At 40.0% G+C, this 22,471-nt stretch overlaps 1 protein-coding gene across 12 annotated transcripts in view; it reads left to right on the forward strand.

Moving 5' to 3' along the window:
* Positions 1-22,471, forward strand: part of ELMO1 (engulfment and cell motility 1) — a 577,880-nt gene that overhangs the window by 394,388 nt on the left and 161,021 nt on the right. For all 12 annotated transcript variants that reach the window (XM_077119672.1, XM_077119654.1, XM_077119621.1 and 9 more), the window contains one exon: positions 7,134-7,270. In XM_077119672.1, the coding sequence (XP_076975787.1) occupies positions 7,134-7,270 (137 nt within the window). The remainder of the gene's footprint in view (positions 1-7,133; positions 7,271-22,471) is intronic.

Genomic DNA, 22,471 nt, shown 5'->3' on the forward strand with positions numbered 1-22,471 from the left:
TCCACTGCATACAAAGAAAACCAAATAATAGAGTTCAGACTATACAACTAGCACCCTGGAGACAAGAAGGCAGTGGTATGATGTATTCAAGGTCCTGAAAGAGAAAGAGTTCCAGCCAAGAATTCTGTACCCAGCCACATTGGCCTTTAAAACTGAGGGAAAGATTAAAGTTTTCACAGACAAAGAAGTCCTGAAAGAACTTGTTAAGAAGAGACCAGCCCTACAAGAAATACTAAAAGGTATTCTGCTGGCTGAAAAAAAAAGACAGGAGAGGGAGGTCTGGAGGAGGGCATAGAATTGAAGAGTACCAATAAGAGTAATTTAAATACTACAAAGCGAAAGAGGGAAAAGAATACATAGGTCTGACAAATAAAATAAAAAAGATAAGATGGTGGAATCAAGAACTGCCTTTTCAGTAATAACTTTGAATGTTAATGGACTAAACTTACCAATTAAAAGATACACAGTGGCAGAATGGCTGAAGACGCGTAATCCAGCTATATGCTGCTTACAAGAGACTCATTTCAGACACAAGGGTACAAATAGTTTGAAAATGAAAGGATGGAAAAAGATTTTCGAGGCAAGTTGTAACCAAAAGAAAGCAGGAGTAGCTATATTAATATTTGACAGAATAGAATTTAAATGTGAAGACATCATAAAAGACAAAGGACACCAAATACTGATTAAAGGGTCAATTCACCAAGAAGATATAGCAATCATAAATGTTTATGCTCCCAATCAAGAAGCTTCAAAGTACATGAAACAGACATTGGCAAAACTGAAGGGAGCAATAGATGTTTCAACAACAATAGTAGTAGACTTCAATATACCACTCTCCTCTATAGTTACAACAACCAGACAGAAGATCAATAAGGAAATAGAGAAGTTAAATAACGTGATAAATGAATTAGGCCTAACAGACATATAAAGGTCATTGTGCCCCAAATCACATTTTTCTCTAGTGCTCATGAAACATTCTCCAGGATAGATTGTATGCTGGAGCACAAAACAGGTCTTTATAAATTTAAAAATACTGAAAATATTTAAAGCACTTTCTCTGATCACAATGGGATGAAGCTGGATCTCAATAACCACCAAAGAATAAGAACATTCACAAATATATGGAGATTAAATAACACACTCTTAAACAACCAGTAGGTCAAAGAAGAAATTGGTAGAGAAATCTGTAGCTATCTAGAGATGAATGAAAATGAGAATATAACTTATCAGAACTTATGGGATGCAGCAAAGGCTGTGGTGAGAGGGAAGTTTATTGCCCTAAATGCCTATATTAAAAACAAGAAAGAACAAAAATCAAGGACCTAACAGTAAACCTGGAGGAACTTGAGAAAGAACAGCAAACTAACACCAAAACAAATAGGAGAAGAGAAATAAAGATTAAAGCAGAGATAAATGAAGGGGAGAATAAAAGAACAGTAGAAAGAATCAAAAGTTGGTTCCTTGAGAAAAATCAATAAAATCGATGGGCCACTAGCAAGACTGACAAAGAAAAAAAGAGAGAGGATGCAAATAAACAAAATTAGAAATGAGAAGGAGTATGTTACCAGAGAGCCTGAAGAAATAAAAGAAATCATAAGAGGATACTATGAACAGCTGTATGCCAACAAACAAGACGACTTAGATGAAATGGACAAATTCCTGGAGACACACAAACAAGCTACACAGATTCAGGAAGAAATAGAAGATCTTAACAAACCAATCACAAGTAAAGAGATTCAAGCAGTCATCAAAAATTTTCCTACAAAGAAAAGCCCAAGGCCAGATCGCTTCAGGGGAATTTTATCAAACATTCCAGAAAGAACTAACACCAATTCTGCTCAAACTTTCCCAAAAAATTGAGGAAAAAGAAACTCTACCTAACTCATTTTATGAAACTAATATTTTAATACCAAAACCAGGTAAAGATGCTATGAGAAAGGAAAACTGCAGGCCAATCTCCCTAATGAACATAGATGCAAAAATTCTAAATAAAATAGTAGAAAATCGAATTCAATGGCACATTAAAAGAATTATACACTATGACCAAGTGGGGTTTATACCAGGAATACAGGGATGGTTCAACACAAGAAAATCAATTAATGTAATACAGCACATTAACAAATCAAAAGGGAAAAATCGCATGATCATTTCGATTGATGCTGAAAAAGCAGTCGACAAAATTCAACATCGTTTTCTGATAAAAACACTCCAAAAGATAAGAATCAAAGGTACTTACCTCAATATGAAAAAGGGAATATACGAAAAACCAATATCTAGCGTCATACTCAGTGGAAAGAAACTGAAAGTCTTTCCCCAAGATCAGGTACAAGACAAGGATGTGCATTGTCACCACTATTATTCAACATTGTGCTAGAAGTTCTAGCTAGAGCAGTCAGGCAGGACAAAGAAATAACAGGCATCAAATTGGAAAAGAAGAAGTAAAACTCCCATTATTTGCAGATGATAGGATACTGTACTTGGAAGATCCTGAGAAATCTACAGCAAAGTTATTTGAGCTAATAAACAAATTCAGCAAGATTCCGGGACATAAAATTAATGTGTAAAAATCAGTAACATTTCTATACACAAGCAGTGACCTAGCTGAGGAGTCAGTTAAGGAAAAAATTCCATTCAAAATAGCAACTAATATAATCAAATACTTAGAAATGAACTTAACTAAGGACATAAAGGGCTTGTACATGGAACACTATGTAACATTGCTAAAAGAAAATCAAAGTAGATCTAAATAGGTGGAAAACCATTCTCTGCTCTTGGATAGAAAGGCTAAATATAGTTAAGATGTTAATTCTCCCCAAATTGATCTACAGATTCAACACAGTACCAATCAAAATTCCAACAACCTTCTTTGAAGATTTGGAAAAGCTAACTACCAAATTCCTCTGAAAGGGAAAGAGACCCCGAATAGCTAAAACATCCTAAAAAAGAAGAATGAAGTGGGAGGATTAACACTCCCTGACTTTAAGATTTATTTTAAACCAAGTGGTCAAAACAGCATGGTACTGGCACAAAGACGGAAGCATTGACCAATGGAATTGAATCGAGAGTGCAAAAATAGCCCCCCAAATCTATGGTCAACTGGTTTTTGACAAGGCCCCCAAATCCTCTGAACTGGGACAAAATAATCTTTTCAATAATTGGGCATGGAAGAACTGGACATCAGTAGTCAAGAGAATGAAAGAAGACCCCTGTTTTACACCCTACACAAAAATTAACTCAAAGTGGACCAAATACCTAAATATAAGATCTAGCACCATAAAGCTTCTAGAAGAAAATGTAAGGAAACATCTTCAAGGCCTAGTAATAGGTGGTAGCTTCCTAAACTTTACACCCAAAGCACAAGCAACAAAAGAAAAAAATAGGTAAATGGAAACTCTTCAAAATCAAATGCTTCTGTACCTCAAAAGACTTTGTCAAAAAGGTGAAGAGGCATCCAACTCAATGGGAGAAAATATTTGGAAATCACATATCAGGAAAAGGTTTGCTATCCTATATATACAAAGAAATCATACAACTCAACAACAAAAGAACAAACAACCCAATTATAAAATGGGCTAAAGATATGTATAGGCATTTTTCTGAAGAGCAAATACAGATGGCTCAAAAGCACTTGAAGAGATGCTCATTTTCACTGGCTATAAGGGAAATGTAGCTCAAGACTACAATGAGATACCATCTCATACCTATAACAATGGCTGCTATTAAACAAACAGGAAACTATAAATGTGAAGATGTGGAGAAACTGAGACACTTATGCATTGCTACTGGGCATGTATAATGGTGCAGCCACTATGGAAGGCTGTTTGGCAGTTCCTTAGGAAACTAAATATCGAGTTGCCTTATGACCTAGCAATAGCAGTACTTGGTATATACCCATAAGAGCTGAAAACAATTACACATACAGACATTTGCACACCGATGTTCATAGCAGCATTGTTCACAATCGACAAAAGATGGAAACAAACCAAATGCCCATCAACAGATCAACAAAATGTGGTATAAACATACAATGGAATATTATGCAGCAGTAAGACAAAATCACGTCCTGAAGCACATGAGAAGAGGGATGAGCCTTGAGGACATAATGCTGAGTGGAATTAGCAGAACCAAAAGGATAGATACTGTGTGATTCCACTTTTATGACCAGCATAAAGATACAATCAGAGGCTTATAAAATAGAATATAGAGGACTTAGAGATACACAGAAACTAGAGATGGGTGAACCATTAGCTAATGAGGTTGAATTCCAGTGTAAGGGAATAGATAGGAGCAAAGGTGATTCTCTAGTGGGTCTATAAGTAATATTACAATGTTGGAGATGAACAAGACTGAAAGGTGTTGTATGGACCTACATGTCCCACTGATTCACACTTTAAATATGAGTAAGTTCTCATAAGAGTTACTTCAAAGATATGATTCTTATATAGTGTTTAAGTCCAGGGTACAGGAGGAAAACTGCTATTGCATGATATGAGTTGTATTCAAAAGGAAACCATCAGCACTACCACAGCAACAACAGAGGTAAATAATGGGATGAGGGACAAGAATTAAGAGGAGATTTAGATTTCCTAGTTGGTGAGGGTGTGCTTATTGGTTTTCTATCTCTTGGGAACAATGAAATTATCTAAAATTGAGAATGTTGATGGACCATGACTTTTGGCCCTCTGCATGATGCCCAATGAATGCAGGTGGCTGAAGGATACACTGACAGAGAAGTGGATTGGCAAACGATGGTGTATACTTGTGAACAAAGGTTGTGCTGCTACAAAAAAGAACAATGTCGTGAGGCATGCAATGATGTGAATGAACATTTGGAAATTTGGTGAGACAAAATAAGCCAGAAACAAAAAAAACAACAATGGTATGGTCACCTTTAGGTCACCCTGCTTATAAGAAAACAGGGGCCAGATTGTAAGCTTTTAGAGCAGACACATTAAGTCTGGAGTGGTGATTATTATTTCTGGATTTTGAGAGGCTGTTTTATATATGTATCCTGATATTTAGAGATAAGAACAAAGCCGAACAGGTTGGGGTTAAAGTTATTCAGAACATAGGGGTAAGGAAGACAGTGTTTATATTTTAGAACCACGCATACTCTTTGAGACCAATGAAAGAAAGGTATATTTGATCTGGAGCTGACATTTTCTGTAGTGCATAATCTAATTCAACCTATCTGTATAACTCATTTGAACAACTGAAACACAGAAAGCACAGAATAAGAAAGAGGTCCTTTAATCCTGTATAGATTATTGTAATGCCTGGAAACATCCTAGAATATATTAAGCAGATAATCAAAAAGTATTGGCAAAGTCCCCTGAGGGAGGGGAGAAAGAATATGGAACTATTAAACCTTACCATCAGGGAATCCCCTGATACTGTGTCAAACTTTAGGGAATATCCAAATCAATAGACAATGCCCTCGATCATGAGGCTTACTCTGTGCGGCTTATGTAGGTAGTGGAGAAGCTTAGACTACCTATAGGTATGCCTAAGAGTTACTTCTGGAGGACCTCTGTAGTTGCTCAGATGTGGCCTCAGTCTTTCTAAGCTCAACTCTGCAAGTGAAATCATTGCCCTCCCCCCTAATTGGGACATGACATTCAGGGGTGAAAGTCTCCCTGGTGACATGGGAGATGACTGCCAGGGATAAATCCAGACCTGACACTGTAAGATCAATGATTACATCCTGACCAAAAGGGGGAAAAGAAGTGTGATTAATAAAGTATCAGTGGCAGAGAGAGTTCAAATACAGTTGAGAGGCTACTCTGGAGGTTGCTCTTATGCAAGTTTCAGGAAAATCTTGCTACCTATTATAACCTGCCAATCCCCAACCAGGACCATTCCAGCCAATCCTAAAAAACACTTAGAGCAATATATAAGATTCTACAAGGGTTCCAGGCAGTAGAGTAACTTTCCAGAAACCTTCAACTTCCAGATGTGTCCCTGGTCCAGATAAGTCTTGAAAGCTAGCCCAGCCACTCCAGAACATCAGATAGTTCCATCTCCTTACCCCATATTAGTGACAGACCCTTCCAATATCAAAAATTTAGAATTGCCATAGCCCAAACAACCCTAAAGAAAGGTATGGAAAGATCGAAGTTTGGTGAAATTATATCTAGAAGATAGGACTTAACAAATGAATATGACTGCTGAATCGTTAAATTGTTATCTCTTTTAGTCTCTTTTAGTCTCCAGTATTTTAGAGCAACTGAAAATAGAAACCTAAAAAATCTAAAGTATTTAAGCACTCTAGCCTCCTATATCTGGACCAGCTAGAAGGAAAAATATGAGAGGATTGTATGGTAGCCCATGACAAACTCTGGGATCTGTCCTGTAACCACTTGTTGAAGAGTGCTTTGAAAACTATTGCATTTTTATTTCTTTGCTTTGTATGTATGTTATACTATACAATAAAAAAAAGAAGCTAAAAAAAAACCTTAAAATACTGGCTTTGAGGGATCACAAAACCTAGTTCCTTAGGTTCTACTATGTCCTCACCCATAAGACATGAATAATAACAGCTCTGGTTATCTCTCAAAGTTATTGTAAAGATCAGTGAGGTATAATGTATGTAACATGGCTATAAAAATGTAAGATTGATAGATATGTGGAATTATGGAAGGCTTGGGGTGCTAGTCTGGGTAGAAGGAAAGTGGGGCCATACTTTGAGTTCATATCACAGGATGAGACCCCTGGAATTTCGAAGTGAGTCTTGGCTGACTTCATGGTTTTGTCAGGATGGGTTGAGTTGCAGCCTTCAAACTTGTTTGGTTGTTTTGACCTCCAGCCATCTCTGCCTGGAGAGAGAGAATTGAATAGTTTTTACATAGTCAAAAAGGCAGATACAGAACTTATATTCAACGCCAGAGATCATGGAACAATGAAATAAGGATCATGGTTTGGGCTGGGTCAGTAGCTGACATTCTTTGGCTGAAATACATGCTTAGCAGTAGGTGTGAACATCTGGTCTTAAAATTCTAAGTTCTATGAAGGCTATAATTTGACTATTTTTTCAAAACTTCCATTGGCTCTCCTTGGGGCACCTCCATTCAGCTCTATCCTGTCCCTTTATTGTTTTAAATACATCCTCCTTTACTTCCCTTCTCTTCCTCCAGCTAGTGAGACCTGCAACGACTTCCACCCGATGTTCTTCACCCATGACAGATCCTTTGAGGAATTTTTCTGCATCTGTATCCAGCTCCTGAACAAGACCTGGAAAGAAATGAGGGCAACTTCTGAAGACTTCAACAAGGTAAGGAAGATTGGTTGGCAATGCAGGAGACTAAGACTGACTGATCCTTTGGTTGTTTTGAGAGTGGAGAAAGAGTGGCTTAATTATAAAGAAATGTAGCTATATGCCCACAATGCTCTTCTTTCTTAGGGACACCAAAAAAATGCTTTGTTCCTTTGGGCTAACAAAACCGGAGTCACGAGCCATTTCTATGGGAATCTTGTCTGTGTGAACTTTCTTTCTTTACTGGTGTTAGTTTTGGGGGGGCACTTTTGTTATTCCAAGATATATTGGGGAAGGTGCCTTGGCAAGGAGAAATGGAGATCAGAAAGATTGTTACATCTAGGTTGTTTGGTTTCTATATGGATTTTGGGTGCGTTGAGAAATCTTCTTTTGACTGGGTCAAAAGGAATTTTTATCAAAATGAAGGCTCTCATTCAAGAATCGAATAATGTGTGTAGCATTTTTTGGCTTATAGTAATCATTTGATTCATTAAATTGTGGTGTCCTCTGATTTTTTTACATTGTAATTTCTCACCAAAGTGTAAATTTCACATTTCTGTTTGAGTGTGAATATTAGTTGGAGAGAAGAGTATTAACTAACTCAAAGCAAGCAGAAACATCATGCATGCTTTTAGAAATATATAAAGCCTTTATTGTTAAAACAAGGCAGGACCTTGTTAACAATAATGACATGGCTAGTAATATTTGCTGATTGCTGTATTTCAGCCTTTACTGCCTGTAATTTTCTACTACAGTATGGCTGTGGGTATGGTCAGTCCCACCACCCAAGCCTACCACCTGGCACTAAGGAATGTCGCTGATTCTATACTCTAACCTTAGTACCCAACAGTGTCCAGTCTGAGAGTCTGTCCTCACACTCATCCTGTGGGGACCTCAGGGGTTTGGTTGGTGCCCAACACACTATTTGAGTTCCTTGATATATTTGTTGGTCTTTGCCTCCCTGTTGCCTTTTCTATGAATTTACATCCCAGCCTTCTTTTCCATGGTGGTTATGGTGTCTTAAGCCAATACTGGTTGAAAAGAAAGAAAACTAGGAATGGAAAATGTCACTCTTCCCCAAGTCTGGTTAGAACCTGGTAGTCTCCATCCACATAATGGTCTGACTGCGGTGATAGCAGATGGTTGCAACTCCATTGAGGTCATGTCGATGACTTTGACTTTGCATCTTGGACCATTGGTTTAATTCATTGAAATAGGCTCCTGTAAATGTCCTCATGAAGAGCACATGTCCTGAAACTGCAATCTAGAGCTACCAAGTGCCAAAGCAATGGTCCTGAAGAGGAGCAAGATTCAAGAAGGAAAGTAAAGGAAAGCAGCCCATTAATTCTCATGTGATATAACCCTTGTGATTATGACTGTAGCCTGCTAGGTCTATGTCACATGTTTATGAGAGACTTTGCACTCCAGGGACAAGTCATCCTGGGAGAGACAGAAGAGTGGGGAGGCCTTTGTCATGATTCTCCTTCTCCAAAAAGGAGAAGAAATAAATGAAGAGACTATGAGATGGCTATGAATGCTTTGCCCCTGGATGGATTCAACTCTTCACATGCTACAGTACTAAAGCTTTGGTCCTCGGCTTTGATATGCCATAGACACCTGTTCTTCCAGGAGGAGGAGACTGCACTGGGGTCATGTGCTCTGGCATCAAGTATCTATCTGCTTTCTGAGAAGATTTCATTAAGGCTGCTTCTCCTGAAATAGGGAAATCTGCATGTTTGTAAATGATAATAATGCAACTATTAGTGCTGTTGACATATACACAGATAAGGTATATGGAAGAATATTACCCAAGTCCTGCATGAACTAGCTGTAGGGGATGAGCACTTAGATACTCAAATCCTATAAAAGTTACAGTTCTCTACCTTAAATCCCAAAAGTGCATCCTTACCAAAGGAAGCCTGAGGCATCAGACTGGAGGAGGTCGGCCAGTTCCTGTGGTTCATGTTGGCAGTGTGCTCATGTTGATAGTGATGATATTTTGCATGCCTGAGGGGATGTGCTGCCAGGTGAAAGTAAGCTCCACAAAGTGTCTCTCTGAAAATTAGTTGTATAATTAACGTTCATGCCTACAAAACTCTCTTTAGCAAGATCTAAGGGCCAGCTTTCGGGTATGCTTTCTTTCTGTGGCACAGGTGCCCTCTTTCTGCACTGTCTACAGATCATAAAATAATGCTGGGGGTCACATGGGTGCTGCCAAGTAGTGATGGCAGCCCATGGCTGTGGACAGGCAGCTGGAGGCCTGCACAGCAGAGAGTCCCACCCCCAGTGCAGATACCCATCAGTCAGTAGTGGATATCAGAGGAGGGTGGAGGATGAAAATGATAAGGAATTTTCACTTTCTGCATTAAACGTTTTTGCTCTGTTTGCTTTCTTTAGTAACATGCATACCTTACTTTTGTAACTAGAAAGCATATAATGTTGCATGTGGGGGGGGCAGGTATAGTGTGCATAAGTGTTTTGTTGCTGTTGTAATGAATTGCCACAAATGTAGTTTCTGAGGCAATACAAGTTTATCACCTCACGGTTCTGTAATTCATAAGTCCAAACTGGGTCTCACTAGGCCTCAGTGAAGGTGTCAGCAGGGCTGCGTTCCTTTCTGGAGATTCTGGGGGAGAATCCATTCCCTTGGCCTTTTCCACCTTCTAGAGACCACCTGCATTCCTTGGCTCATGACTCTCTTCTTCCATTTTCAAAGCCAGCACCTGCAGATCCAGTCTTTCTTAGATCACATCTCATCACTCTTAGCACCTCTTCTGCCTCAGTCTTCCAATTTTAAGGACCCTTGTGAATACACTGGGCCCACTTGGATAATCCAGGAAAATGTCCCTGGCTTTAGATCAGTTGATTAATATGTTAATTCCACTTGCAAACTAAATTCCTCTTTGCAAGGAAAGGTAACATATTCGTGGGTTGTGGTGATTAGGGTATGGTCATTTTGGGGGGACCATTACTCTGCCTGCCACAATGTGCATTTGATTACTTTTTTCAAATTAATGAATTGTGGAAGTATTAGTCTCTTTTGTCTTTGCTTTTTGCTGGTGGATGTGATACCAGATCACAGTGTTATGCTGGTGGTTACTCAAATACAGATGTAATCATGTCTCTTTATTTTATCCCCTATTCTGCTTCTACTAATCTTTAATAGAAAAGGGCCCTCTAGTTCAGTCTGAAGGCTAGTCTGTTTGATGTTTTCCTGCCTCCTACCCTTTAGCCATGGCAGTGCTTTACCTGATGATAAATTGGAGAAGACAGAAGAACTGAAATTTAAATCAGACTGTTTGTTTACTTGTTATCCACTTGGTAGCTGAGGAGATTGAATTTGGGAACAAATGTGGGTTTGGAGTTACTGGTAGATTTCATGTTTTTCTTGTTCTCTAATATTGTCCAAGTTTGAATTCAGAGATATCTTAAAAGAGCCTGATAAAAGACAGAATTTTTTCTGAATATACTGCCTGAACTTTCTTGAACACCATTTCATGTTCTTACCTGAATGGAAGCAGGAAATGAGGATTTAATTGTGGACCCTGAGACACCCGGGGTTTGTAAGAAGGGCTCAGCTATCTGCCCCAGTTGCCTCATCTTTGGAGAAGCAGTATTTCTCCCAACAAAGTAAACCAGATCCAAGCAGCGTCAAGATTGGCTTCTATAGTCTGTCTGGTTTAGGACCCCAGCTTGTAGATTTCTAGCTCTCAGGAGTTAATGCCATTGCTGCAAGTATTTGGGAAAGCAGCTGTCTTCCTGCTTCTTCAGACTTGAAAAGCAGCAGATGGAATGTTTTCTTTTTATTTATATAAGAAGTAGAATTAGTGAGTGATTAAAATATTTATGCTTTGAAAAGTACCTTCTTTCTGCTTCTCAATATAGCAATCTCTGCAGAATAATCCATTGATTCAGACCATTGAGTTTGTAGTCTATGTTTTTGCCTTTTATTACTAATATTTTAGAGCATGCATTATTCATTTTCCTGGGTATTATAGAAGAGCTAAATGGCAGCTGGATACCTCGGCATGCAAGGGGCCCATAATCATTTCCTTGAAACCCCCATTTTTTAGCAGAAAAGGAAAGAGGATGCAAGTGATTTGGCTATTTTAGGTATGGAAATCTCATTTAAAGCTTGCGTGGCTGACTTCTACTTTTAAAAATTCTAACAAAAGATGCACAGCAAATGTCTGTCTGTGTGTAGCGGTGCTTCTCAACCTTGGCTGCATGTTAGAATCACTTGGGCATCTTTTGAAAACCCTGTTATCCCTGTGCCCAGTTGTACTACAGACCAATCAAATCAGAATCTTTGGGGCGGGGCCCAGGAACTGTGTTTTATAAAGCTCCCCAGGAATTCAAATATACCAAAAAAATTGTCGATGAATATTTTCATAAAGGAAAGTTTGATCATTAAAGGTGAATTGTGATCATTAGTTGGCAGACATAACAGATATCACCACTTACAGTACAAATTGCATGCATTCATGGAGTAGTACGTCCGTTGATTTGTAAGTCAAATGACCCTGGTTCTAATCCTGGTTCTGCTACTCAGGAGCTCCTTGCCTAAAAATTCAAAGCAAACTAACAAACAACACAAAACCCCACTGCCAAGAATATCAGAATCCCATCATGCTCCCATATGTGTGTGATGTTGAGTTGAAGTAATAAATGTAAAATGGTTTGAGGAGGAAGTAAAACATGGTATGCAGTTGTAAAGTGTTTTGTTTTTGTTTCTTGTCTTTGGATTTCATAAGATAAATCCTGTCTTTGAAACAGAATAAACGGCTTCTTTCAAAAGACAAATATTTCAGCTATTATGTTAAAAAAGAGAAGTGTAGCTGTCTATAAGCCCCAAACTAATCCCTGGACTAAATTAATAACCCATTTAACTTTGGCAGAAATAGGCTATAACCTGAAATTTTCATGGATTTCAGCACTATTACTCTGAACAAGTTTATTAGGTACCTTAATTTTCCATGTGACTACAAACCCAGCAGGTCCCACAATTCTCATGTACTTAACGGCCGGTGAGAATTAAGGCCTTCCCAACAAGTGAGCAATTATCTGCTTTCCCATGCCTCTCCGGTAGTGGGGCTGAGCCCTTTTCAATGTAATAAAAAATACAGATTCATAGCACTGGTGTTACCTTAGATGCTATCCAAGCCGGCATTAAAAACCAAGATCAAATTGACTGCCACACTTTCAGATTACCAACATGGGAGATAATGAGTTGAAAAATAGAGTCACTTTTGAGTAGAAGTACTATTTTAAAATTTCACCCAGCAGCCTTGTAAGCAAAGGACACATGATAGATGTTGGAATCTCAGTGTTGCAGACAAGGAACCAGCCTTTAAAAGAGCAGAGACTATGCATTGGGCTCTCAAAACTAAGCTGCAGCTGCCCCTGGCTAGATCCAAGATGGGGAGGAAAGTCTTAATTAGGAAGACCTAGAGGGCAGGGCATAAAGAAACCTCCTGAGAGGTCCCCTGGAAGATTACCCACAGAAAATTACCACTGTCCAGTCACAGTTAATGGATTCTTATGGAATGGCGTAGAAAAAAGGATGGTTCAAAAGCTTCAAGGCAGCAAATGCACAGATAAAAAAGTGAAATGCATTCTCTCCTCACACTGCTTACAGCTTACTGACTTTCTGGGCATCCTTTTCAGGGGGGCAATTATATATTCAGGAGCCCCCTTGCTCGGCCAGCTCAGCCTCATGGCAGTGCAGGCGGTTCTCTGTCTCTGCTGGTTCACAGTGCTGGCCTAGGGAATGAAAGGTGGTCTGTAACTCTCACCATGAATAAACATGAATCTCCTCATCTGCATGAGGCAGGTGACTGTAAAATATCTTGGAGCAAGCAGTGAAAGGAAGCTTTGTGCATGGAACCCAGGGAGAGCTGGGGAGGGCTTGGCGTTGTTTATCTTCATTAGAATTCCATCTCGGGCTGCTGTTATTGATCTGAACTGGGCCTGGGTTGGCTAATAAAGGAGGTGTATGTTTGAATTGAAACGTGAATATTGGAGTAGAGGAGAAATCTGTTAAAGGATCCTAATGTGGTACAGTGAGGTTATCCATTTTTCAGCTGTCTAGGCCATTAACAAGTATGTATTCAAAAGGCTCCTCATGCTTCACAAAGGTCTTTAGGTTTGGCACTTGGCAAATTGAACCTCCTCTAGAAGCAAATGCATTATATGAATAGATCTGTTTTTTTTTTTCCACTGATGTTTCCCATTGGATAGGTAACACATGGTTAGTGCATGAGTGTGTGTGTGTTTAAATTATTGCTTTGCAGCTCTTCATTTACGGTAGTGTTACTTTTTTTCATGGAATTTGACACTTTCTGTTTGACAGTAATCAGAGTCTCCTGTGGTCCTTCCTTGTCAGTGTCAATTATGCTATCTGTAGATCATAGAAAGACTGAGAAATGGAAAGGCTTTACCAACATATTTTTCAAAAGGGCTCTAGTTTAAATAGTCCCTAGCGTGTATATTTACTGGAAAGCAAAAAAAAAAAAAAAGTATTAATTACAAGTAACACATGTCTGGCCAAGGCAGGGAGGACCCTGGTGAAGTATTTCTCAACCTCGTTTTCATTATCACCCCCATAAGGAGCTTTTTAATATATTTTCCCCCAATCACCCTCCTCCTGAGATTTTAAAACCACACAGATATACGGTATATCTGTTGGTATAATGTACCTATATCTGTACTTTAAACATAAAAGTAGGATTTTTTTTGCCTCCTAGAACCAGTTTCCACCTCTATCCTCCAACCCCCCTTGAGAATGCGTGACGTGGAGGAAGGAGTCAAGACTGAGGGCTAGCAGAGTCTGATGGCAGCCCCAGCATGGCCACTCCTCAGCAGTGTGACCTTGAGCTTGTCCTTCAATCGCACTCCCACCCCCCAAGTCCATTCTCATCTGTAAGCTGGGCGTGGCTATGATGGTAATAAAAATAGTAGTGTTTCCCAGTCACTGCGAAGATCAAGCTCTCAAAGGTTTGCTTTGTAAATTGCCCTGTACAAATGGGAGGTGCTAATCTCAACAGACAAAACCTAAATTGGCAGCAATTTGCACTTGGTTGCGCAGTATAATTGAGCTGCTTTGATTTCCCATGATAGTTCAAATATCTATAAATCCAAGTTTCTCACACTTCTCTGTGGGGATACACTGAACCTTCATTTGGTTGCAGAAGGGGGTTTTGACCATGGTAAGGACAAATTCCTCAGTGAGGGGAAAGTACTGTAGTAGGGGCCCTGAAGGCAGGGGACACTCCTTCCCTCCTACCCTCAGTGTACCATAGGTGACTTAGAGTCCTGGAGGGAATCTTCAGAGGCCCAGAGAGGTGATTAAAGAGCCCAGACCCCATACCTCTCCCCGTCCCCAGCTGGTGACCTTGTGTAAGCAATCCAGCTCTGCCAAGCTTCAGATTCCATCTCTGTGAGATGGCAGTAGGAAAAGGACCCGCTGCTAGGATGACTGAACCCGGCATGGTGTCAGGCATCTAAACTGCCTGGCTCAGTGCCGACCTGGAGCAGGCACCTGCCACCAGTAACGCAGAGCCAACAAGGCTGGGGGACCCAAGATCAGCTCAGCTTCAGACACTTCTGAAAAGGACAAATGGATGCTCATGGCAGTGCTGGGGGCAGAGCACTGCAGAAAAGGGAGACAAGCTCCTCCTTTTGATTCAGTGATTAACTGCATAGAACCTTGATTTCAGGGAACTGCCCCAGCAGCCCCACTGCACAGGGCTCAGTCCACTTTTGTGAGAAATGCAGGGAAAATCATAGAGTGGTTCGGGGGCTTTGCTCACCAAACCAATTCTTGGGACCACCCTGGTCATACTAGTGAGCCCTGCGCATCTCCCACCCCTCTGCATTAACAGCTCTGGCCTTGTCCCAAACCATCCAGAAAGAATTACAGCTGCTTGACCCTGCCTAGGTAATTTCCATAGGAAATGGTTACACAGTTTGAGGTTTGTTTAAAGGTTAACTACTTAAAATTCAACATTTACTTGCTTGAAAATACTAACATGATTTGCTTTCTGAGCACTCCCCCTTACCAGGAACATTTATAAAAATTAGATTTACCATGAGGGATTCTCAGGAATAATTTTGAGTAAGTCTGATAATCATAAAGAGACATCTCTGGGGGTCCTTTGTATTCAAGATCTGGCCTAGTGCTCTTCTCGTTTCTGAAGTATTTCCGGAGCCAGTGCATCTTTCTTTTTCTGTGTAACATGTGCTAAAATGAGACTTGCCAAATATGAGAAGAAAAGAATTGATGTGTTCTGCTGGAGAGCTGTGAGATATGTCGGTGCCATGGTTTAATGTCAGACATGCCTGAGCTACAGAATAATGGTGACTCTGTATGTTAACTGCTTCATATAACCCTATGCAGTAACTTGTGAAACTTTTTTCTCTTTTATTAACTACACTTTGGGGGCTTTGTATGAATCGTTAACTGGTTCCTATGACCTGAATTGTATATTCCATGGTGGGTTATGTGAGGGATTTGATCATGGCAGGAAAACCATTATATTAGTGTACGTCCAATTAACAGGAAATTACCTTCATTTTAAGTAAGGTTTAATGAGATTTAGGCATTTTAAATTAAAGGGCAGATAGAATCAGAGTTGGACATCCAAGAAGAGTACTATTAGGTGCATTATAGTACCATTTCTCATGGAATACAAGTACTTCATTATTTAAGAGAAAATTTTCATGCCCTAATTGCAAAGTAAATTATGTCAAATGGGAGGTTGAAAACACACTTCTAGAAAGGGGTGCATCTCCTCAGGTGGGACAGAGGAGCACCTGGATGCTGTCATTTAGGTGTTCCTTTTCACCTCCTGAGGGTACTAGACATAGGGGCAGCAAGGGAAATGGAAACCAAAGGGGGCCCTAGATGAGATGAGATAAGGAGTTAAGAGTGCGAGGGTAGGATCAGAAGCCATTAGCTAAGACTTTGAAACAAGAGCAAAGAGACTCAGAAGATCCCAAGTGTGATTTCCATGTCTCTTCTGCAAAAATACCAGATCTAGAAGGTCAGGGGTTAAAATATATATTCAATTGTTCGTCTCTATTGCAGTTGCTAATTTACTCTCTATATATGCCTGTGCAGACTTTTTAAAACTGTGCTTTAATTTCTGAGCAACAATCAACTGTGGACCGAGATTATCCACAAGCATTTTACCAAAAAGGAAACTGAGACACGGAACTGTCTGGTTCAACACCAGATATGGGTCTGCCCCACCCAATTGCCAGCTAGTAGAGCTAAGCCGCTGGGTGAGCCTATCAGAAGCAGAGATGTAGATTGAGAGGCAAGTAGGGGTTACCAATGCAAGGCTAGATTTAACAGTGGGTTCTCCAGCTTTTTTGTGGCAATTATTATGAGAAATTTTTTTACATTAAAAATTGAAAACAAAAGATGAAACTTCAGAACTGCTAATTTCTTCTTCTCCCCCTTCTGCCTCTCCACTTTCTTTAGCTGTTTCTCTATACTTTCCATGCAGATTTGGTGAAATTAAAAAAAATAGTGGATTCTTAGTGGAACTCTGCAGGAGGAAGGCATTCAGGCAGTCTGGCATCTTAAATGTCATCCCTACAACCAGGCCAATACCTTGCTTAGGAAACTTCTCTCAAGCCCGCAACTGTCACTTTTGTCAACCACTCACTTGAATGCCCCTTTCTGTGCTCCCTGTATTCTCTTGTCCCTGTGATCACCTATACTCTAGAACTATCTCAGGGACCTGCAGGTGTCCATTTAATGGTCAGCTTCTTGAGAGTAGGCCCTCCCTTTTTTGTTGTTGTTGTATGCTGTATGGTGGGGGTCATATTTCATTCTTTTTCCATATGCATGTCCCATTATTGCAGCACCATTTTGTGGATTTTTTTTTGTTTTTTGGAAGCGCATGGTCCAGAAATCGAACCTGGGTCTCCCGCATGGCAGACGAGACGTCTACAGCTGAACTACCCTTGCACCCTCTAGGCCCTCCTGTTTTTATTTTCTTCATCTATAGCACAATGCCTGGGGTTTAGAAGATCCTCAGGGTTACTGCTCCATTCCATCGTAGATGCCACACAGCCTCATCAGTACTGGCTACTTGCCCTCCCCAGCCCAGTCTTCCTCTTGTATGCCACATCTTGATGACCAGTGTCACTGTCCAACCAGTTACCTACTTTAAATCCTATCCATTCTTTCAACATATATTTATTGAGTCTCTACAATACGGTGGACTCTGTACTAGGTACTGGGAATACAGAGGTGATCAAAATAGCTCCTGCTTGCGTGGAGCTGACAGTTTAGTAGTGAGTTTCTATTTTGAAGCTTAAGGACACGTCCTCTTGTGAAACCAATCAGTGACCAGAGTTCTGTCTGTTCAATAGCAATATATTCCTTTGTTTTCTCATCATTTCCTTGGTTCAGATCTTCCTTTTCTCTCACTGAAAATCTGGTTACAATTCTTCACTGGCCTGTAACCATAGTAGTATAACCTCATCGTGGGTAAAATGTATTTCCACCACAATCTGACTTTTGACTAGGCCACAGGACTCGCTTTGGTCAATGAGATATTCATAGATATGTGAGCAGAGGCTTTTCTTATGTAGCTGAGGTGGACTTTTGCACATCTGCCATCGTCATAACGAATAATCACACTGGGTAGCTGCTACCCCTTCAGTACAGGTCCCAGAGCATGACACAATGAACAGAGCTGCCTCAGTCAGCCCCCAGAATAATAGAAAATACATTGAAACAGAGCCAACTCAAACACCTGTAGACCTGCAAGTATGAGAATAATTTTAATTGTGGGGCTGGTTTGTAACACAGCATTAGTGTGTAATAGCTGTTGCACCAACTGTTGCAGTAGTTTATCTCCCAAATTTTAAGCCTTCACACTTCCTACATCTTCTCCAATATCATCTAACCATGCCATTCTTGTTCTTAATCCTTCTGTGGCTCTTTATTGCCTGCCTAATAAAGTTTCATCACCTTAGATTGGTATTCATATTTCTCTTTAATTAGCCTAAGAATCTGATCCTACTTATCCCACTATCTTCACTCTGTAGCTGCTCTAGGCTTTATGCATCCTGAACTACCACCATTACTATATGTGCCATAATAATTTCCTGTTTCAGACTTTTGCTCAATCCCATTCCCTTTGTCAGGAATATCTCCCACCTTCTGCCTGTTAAAATTCTACTTATCCTTTAAGATTTTGCACAAGTGTCATTCAGTGAAATAGTTACCATATCCTTTTTGGTTAGAATGAATTGTTCCTGCACCTCTGCCCCCACAGCATGGAATTCACAATATCATTTGGAAAATATCTTCTATCTGTAGAGTAGTTTATCTACAAATCTATCTTTCTAAATGAAGTCAATATATCACTGGAAGCAAGAGTCATAGCTTTCATTTCTCAGTATCCTCCAGATGCTTTTAAAAATGCTATCTGCTCAATTACTTTTGATTGACTATTGAATGAATGAATTGCCAGAAATTTTTAATTCACCCATTTGAAATGGTCTATCTGTCCAATAAGCCTGATTAATGCACACAATTTTGGTAAGGAGTGGTCACCGTTCTTCAGTTCCTGGGGCCACAGATCCTAAGTGTTCTTCAGTGGGGGCAGAATAAAGAATTGTCCTGCCCAAAATGTCAATAGGCCTTATTGAAAAACATTTATAAGCTCTCTCTTTGACATCAACCCTTTGAGGGAGTTATAAAATGATTTTACCATTAATTTCTTAATAAAATTTGTAGTAGTCATTATTTTCCCACATCTCTGTAGCTTTGTTTAAGGTGAATGGAAAGCTTCAAAGACATTGAATTATTGCAGAATTGAATTTCTCCTTTCCAGGGAGTTTGAAGCCTCTTGTTAATAATATCCTTCTGTTTCATTGTGTTTTTTTCACCTTCACTCATTTGTTACATCACTCTAAGGCCTGCTTAACCCACTTACCCTGGCCATCTGGAGAGCTCTTCATTTCCCCACTGGTCTTCTTTCCAGGCCAGTGGGGAAAATAATGACAATAGCCACTCTTATCCCTTCATGGGATGGTACTGAGAGACCTTCCAAAGTAGGGGGAAAATGTGGCTTCCAGCCATCCATCCCATTTAGGTGACTGGTGCTTACTCAAGCACATTCCAGAAACTTGTGCCTGACTAGTAGGAATATTCCATGGCAAATGTGAGCTCACCATTCAGTTCTTATATTTTACCTTTAGTTCCCAAAGTTGTCTTAAATTAGAAAAAAAAAAAGTGCTCCCCCAGAATGTCATAAGAGTAGAAAGACTTAGTTTTTGCTACAGTGAAAGCTTGTTTTAAGTACTGGAGGCAATTAACTTCATAGAACTCGTCTGGTCTCAATTTCTTATTTCTCTTTCACATATCTGTTTGCTTGGCTTGGCTGGAGCTGAGGTGTGTGGCATATGGCTTTTTGCCGCTTGAGCTGCCACAGAAGTAAATGTCACTGGCATATAATGCCAGATTTCCATTTCGTGAATCACAAAGCATGGAATTTGGTCTGAAAGCTCCATGGCCATTACATGTTTTTAAAGGAGAAATAGAAAAGGGTAGGGACCATGCTTGTGAGATGCTCTTCCTGTTTAAGAGAGCTGATCGTGATAGAATATGTCTGGAGGTTGCCCTAACGTGTTAGAAAAAACTGCTTGGTTTGTTTTTATTGTGGTGAAGACACCAGACAAGGCTGGATATTTTGCCTCCAAAGCTTTGTCCTTAACTAAGCAGACATTAGTCAATCTGGAATATACAGTTCTTTTAAAAAGATTTTCAGATTGATGAGCATTAGCTTGGTGTGTGCCAGCAAAATAAGACTATGAGGAAAAGATATCCGTAGTTTTGGGATGTGGGGTATGAGAATTCTGTTTAAATCTCCTCACTGTCATATGCTTTAAGACAGATCTGCCCCACAGTGGACACAATGAAGCTGTCACAATGAAGCCTCAGTCTTTGGACCCCCCAGCCCCACCCCACCCTGTGGTGGAGGAATCAGAAAAGTGACTGTGAAGTTCACGAAGAAAGTATTAGAAGGAATCATGAAAAATTGCTGAATTTGTTTTTGACCCTCGGAGACACAATTTCAATGTTCAACTTCGAAACTGTACATTGTGTGGACTCTGATGTGGTTAGCCGTAAACATTTACTGTCGATTTGGGATGCAGTCTATTTGTATGTTATTCATGGTGACTACTTCTCCTTCACGATCCCTTGCCCTGTCATCGTTTAAAGTCAATAAATCATAATAAAATACATCAGTCAAGAATGTTGACTCTGCACCCAAGTTCAAACCCTGGCCCCATCATTCCATTGCTGGGTGGTCGTGGGCAGATTAACTACACTGCACTGTCCCTCAGGTTCTTCGTCGGTGACATAGAGATCTTAGCAGAGTTGTTGTGAGGCTTAAAGGGGATACTGTCAGGCAAAAACATATAAAATGGCCAATTTTGAATTACAAAATTAGGTATTCTGCCTGGTCCAACCTATTATGTTAAATGGTTGGGCTGTGCCTGGCACAGAGTAATCACAGCATAAGGTCTGGCTATTAGTAATGGTGAGGAAAACAGCAGGAAGGATTAGACAGTGCTCCAGACTCGGCTTTGGGAAATGTGGGTTCCCCTCCAGCTATGTTTCTACCTCACTGGATCACTCTGGATGCTTTCCATCCGCTCTCACCTCTCCTCCTTCCTCGGTGAAGGTTATGCCCTCATGGTGCCTCAAGCGGCTTCTTCATTCTGTACTTTGGATGCCAGCCCTTCTCACCTGCCCTGATACTCAACTCAATTATCAATTAATACTCAAATCAATTATCCTTTCTAGCTTTACATCATCAATCTCTTCCTCTCAGTGACATTTGCCCAGCATCGAAGCATACCCAAATCTCTTACATTTTAAAGAACAAGTAAATAACTCTTTATCAACCCCAGATCCATCCCAAGCCAGGTTTCTTGAAATTGTTGCATCCATTTACCACCTCTTCTCACTACCCATTCATGTATTACTCCACTACAATCTGTCTTCTACCTTTACCAAAAATATAACAAAGCAGAAGAAGAGAAATATGATTCTACAAAGCACTAGTATTTATAGTCAATACTTGAAAACCTCCTTAGCCACAAAAGCCACTGGTTTAGACACAGCCAAGAATGACCTCTGATGGACTTTTTAAAATCTGTATCTTATTTGTTTTCTCTCCATCCCTTGACCCCATTGGTCACTCTCTCTCTAAACTGTCCTACTGTAGCTTTGGAAGCACATTCATTCACACCCACACACACTCTGTCACACACATGTGCATGCACACATTCATGCACACACACTCATACACATACATGAGATATATACACGATGTACTGTTTATATCTAGATCTTTATATCTTTTTTCTATTAGAGGAAAAGATGAAATAATTATCATTGTCAAAGTTCCATTTCTAGCAATGCAGTTTTTAATCAGAAAGAAGTTACTAAAAATATAATTAAGCTGAAGAAGAAAAATATGACTCTAAAATGCAATTATATATATTTTGAATACTTGAAAACCTCTTTAGCCACAAAAGACATGATTTCCAAGAGGCAAGTGGGGTTGGAAAGGAGAGTTGTTCTAATTTAAGACTGCAAAGAAGTCACATTGTTAAGAATATCTGCTCCGATGAAGAAGATAGACATGAAAAAATTTATAAAAATAAATCTTTTATTCCTAACACCTTCATGCTTATTTGCATTCTCCCTCTTTCCCCTCAATCTCTTCTTTTCAGCCTAAAAATAAACCACAATCTCTCCTATCCTTAAAAAATATTCTTGCATCCCTGTTCATCTTTCAAGTTATTATCCAATCTCTGTCCTTCCCTGCACTGCCAAATTTTCCAGGAGCGAATGCCATCTCCACTTCCCCACCTCCTCCACTCACTGTGGCCTGATGCTCACCCACGTCCACCTACTGAAATTGCTTTATTTAGGTCCGCTGTAACCTCCTGATTGTCAAGTCTGGAGGCCTCTCCCCAGTGCTCACTCCTGTTTCTCTGCTCTACAGCACTGTGTCCCCGTCTGTGCTTCCCAGGATCCCAGGATCAGTGCTGCCGCCATTCTCACTGACCCCTTAAGCATAGGCCGTCAGCAAATCCCTCTTCTTTTTCTCTCTTCCACTGCCTCACCCTCACCTAGCACACAGTCACACATCCTCAATCATCACTTGGTACAGACAG

The sequence above is a fragment of the Tamandua tetradactyla genome, chromosome 1, assembly GCF_023851605.1.
Source record: "Tamandua tetradactyla isolate mTamTet1 chromosome 1, mTamTet1.pri, whole genome shotgun sequence".
Taxonomy (NCBI): domain Eukaryota; kingdom Metazoa; phylum Chordata; class Mammalia; order Pilosa; family Myrmecophagidae; genus Tamandua; species Tamandua tetradactyla.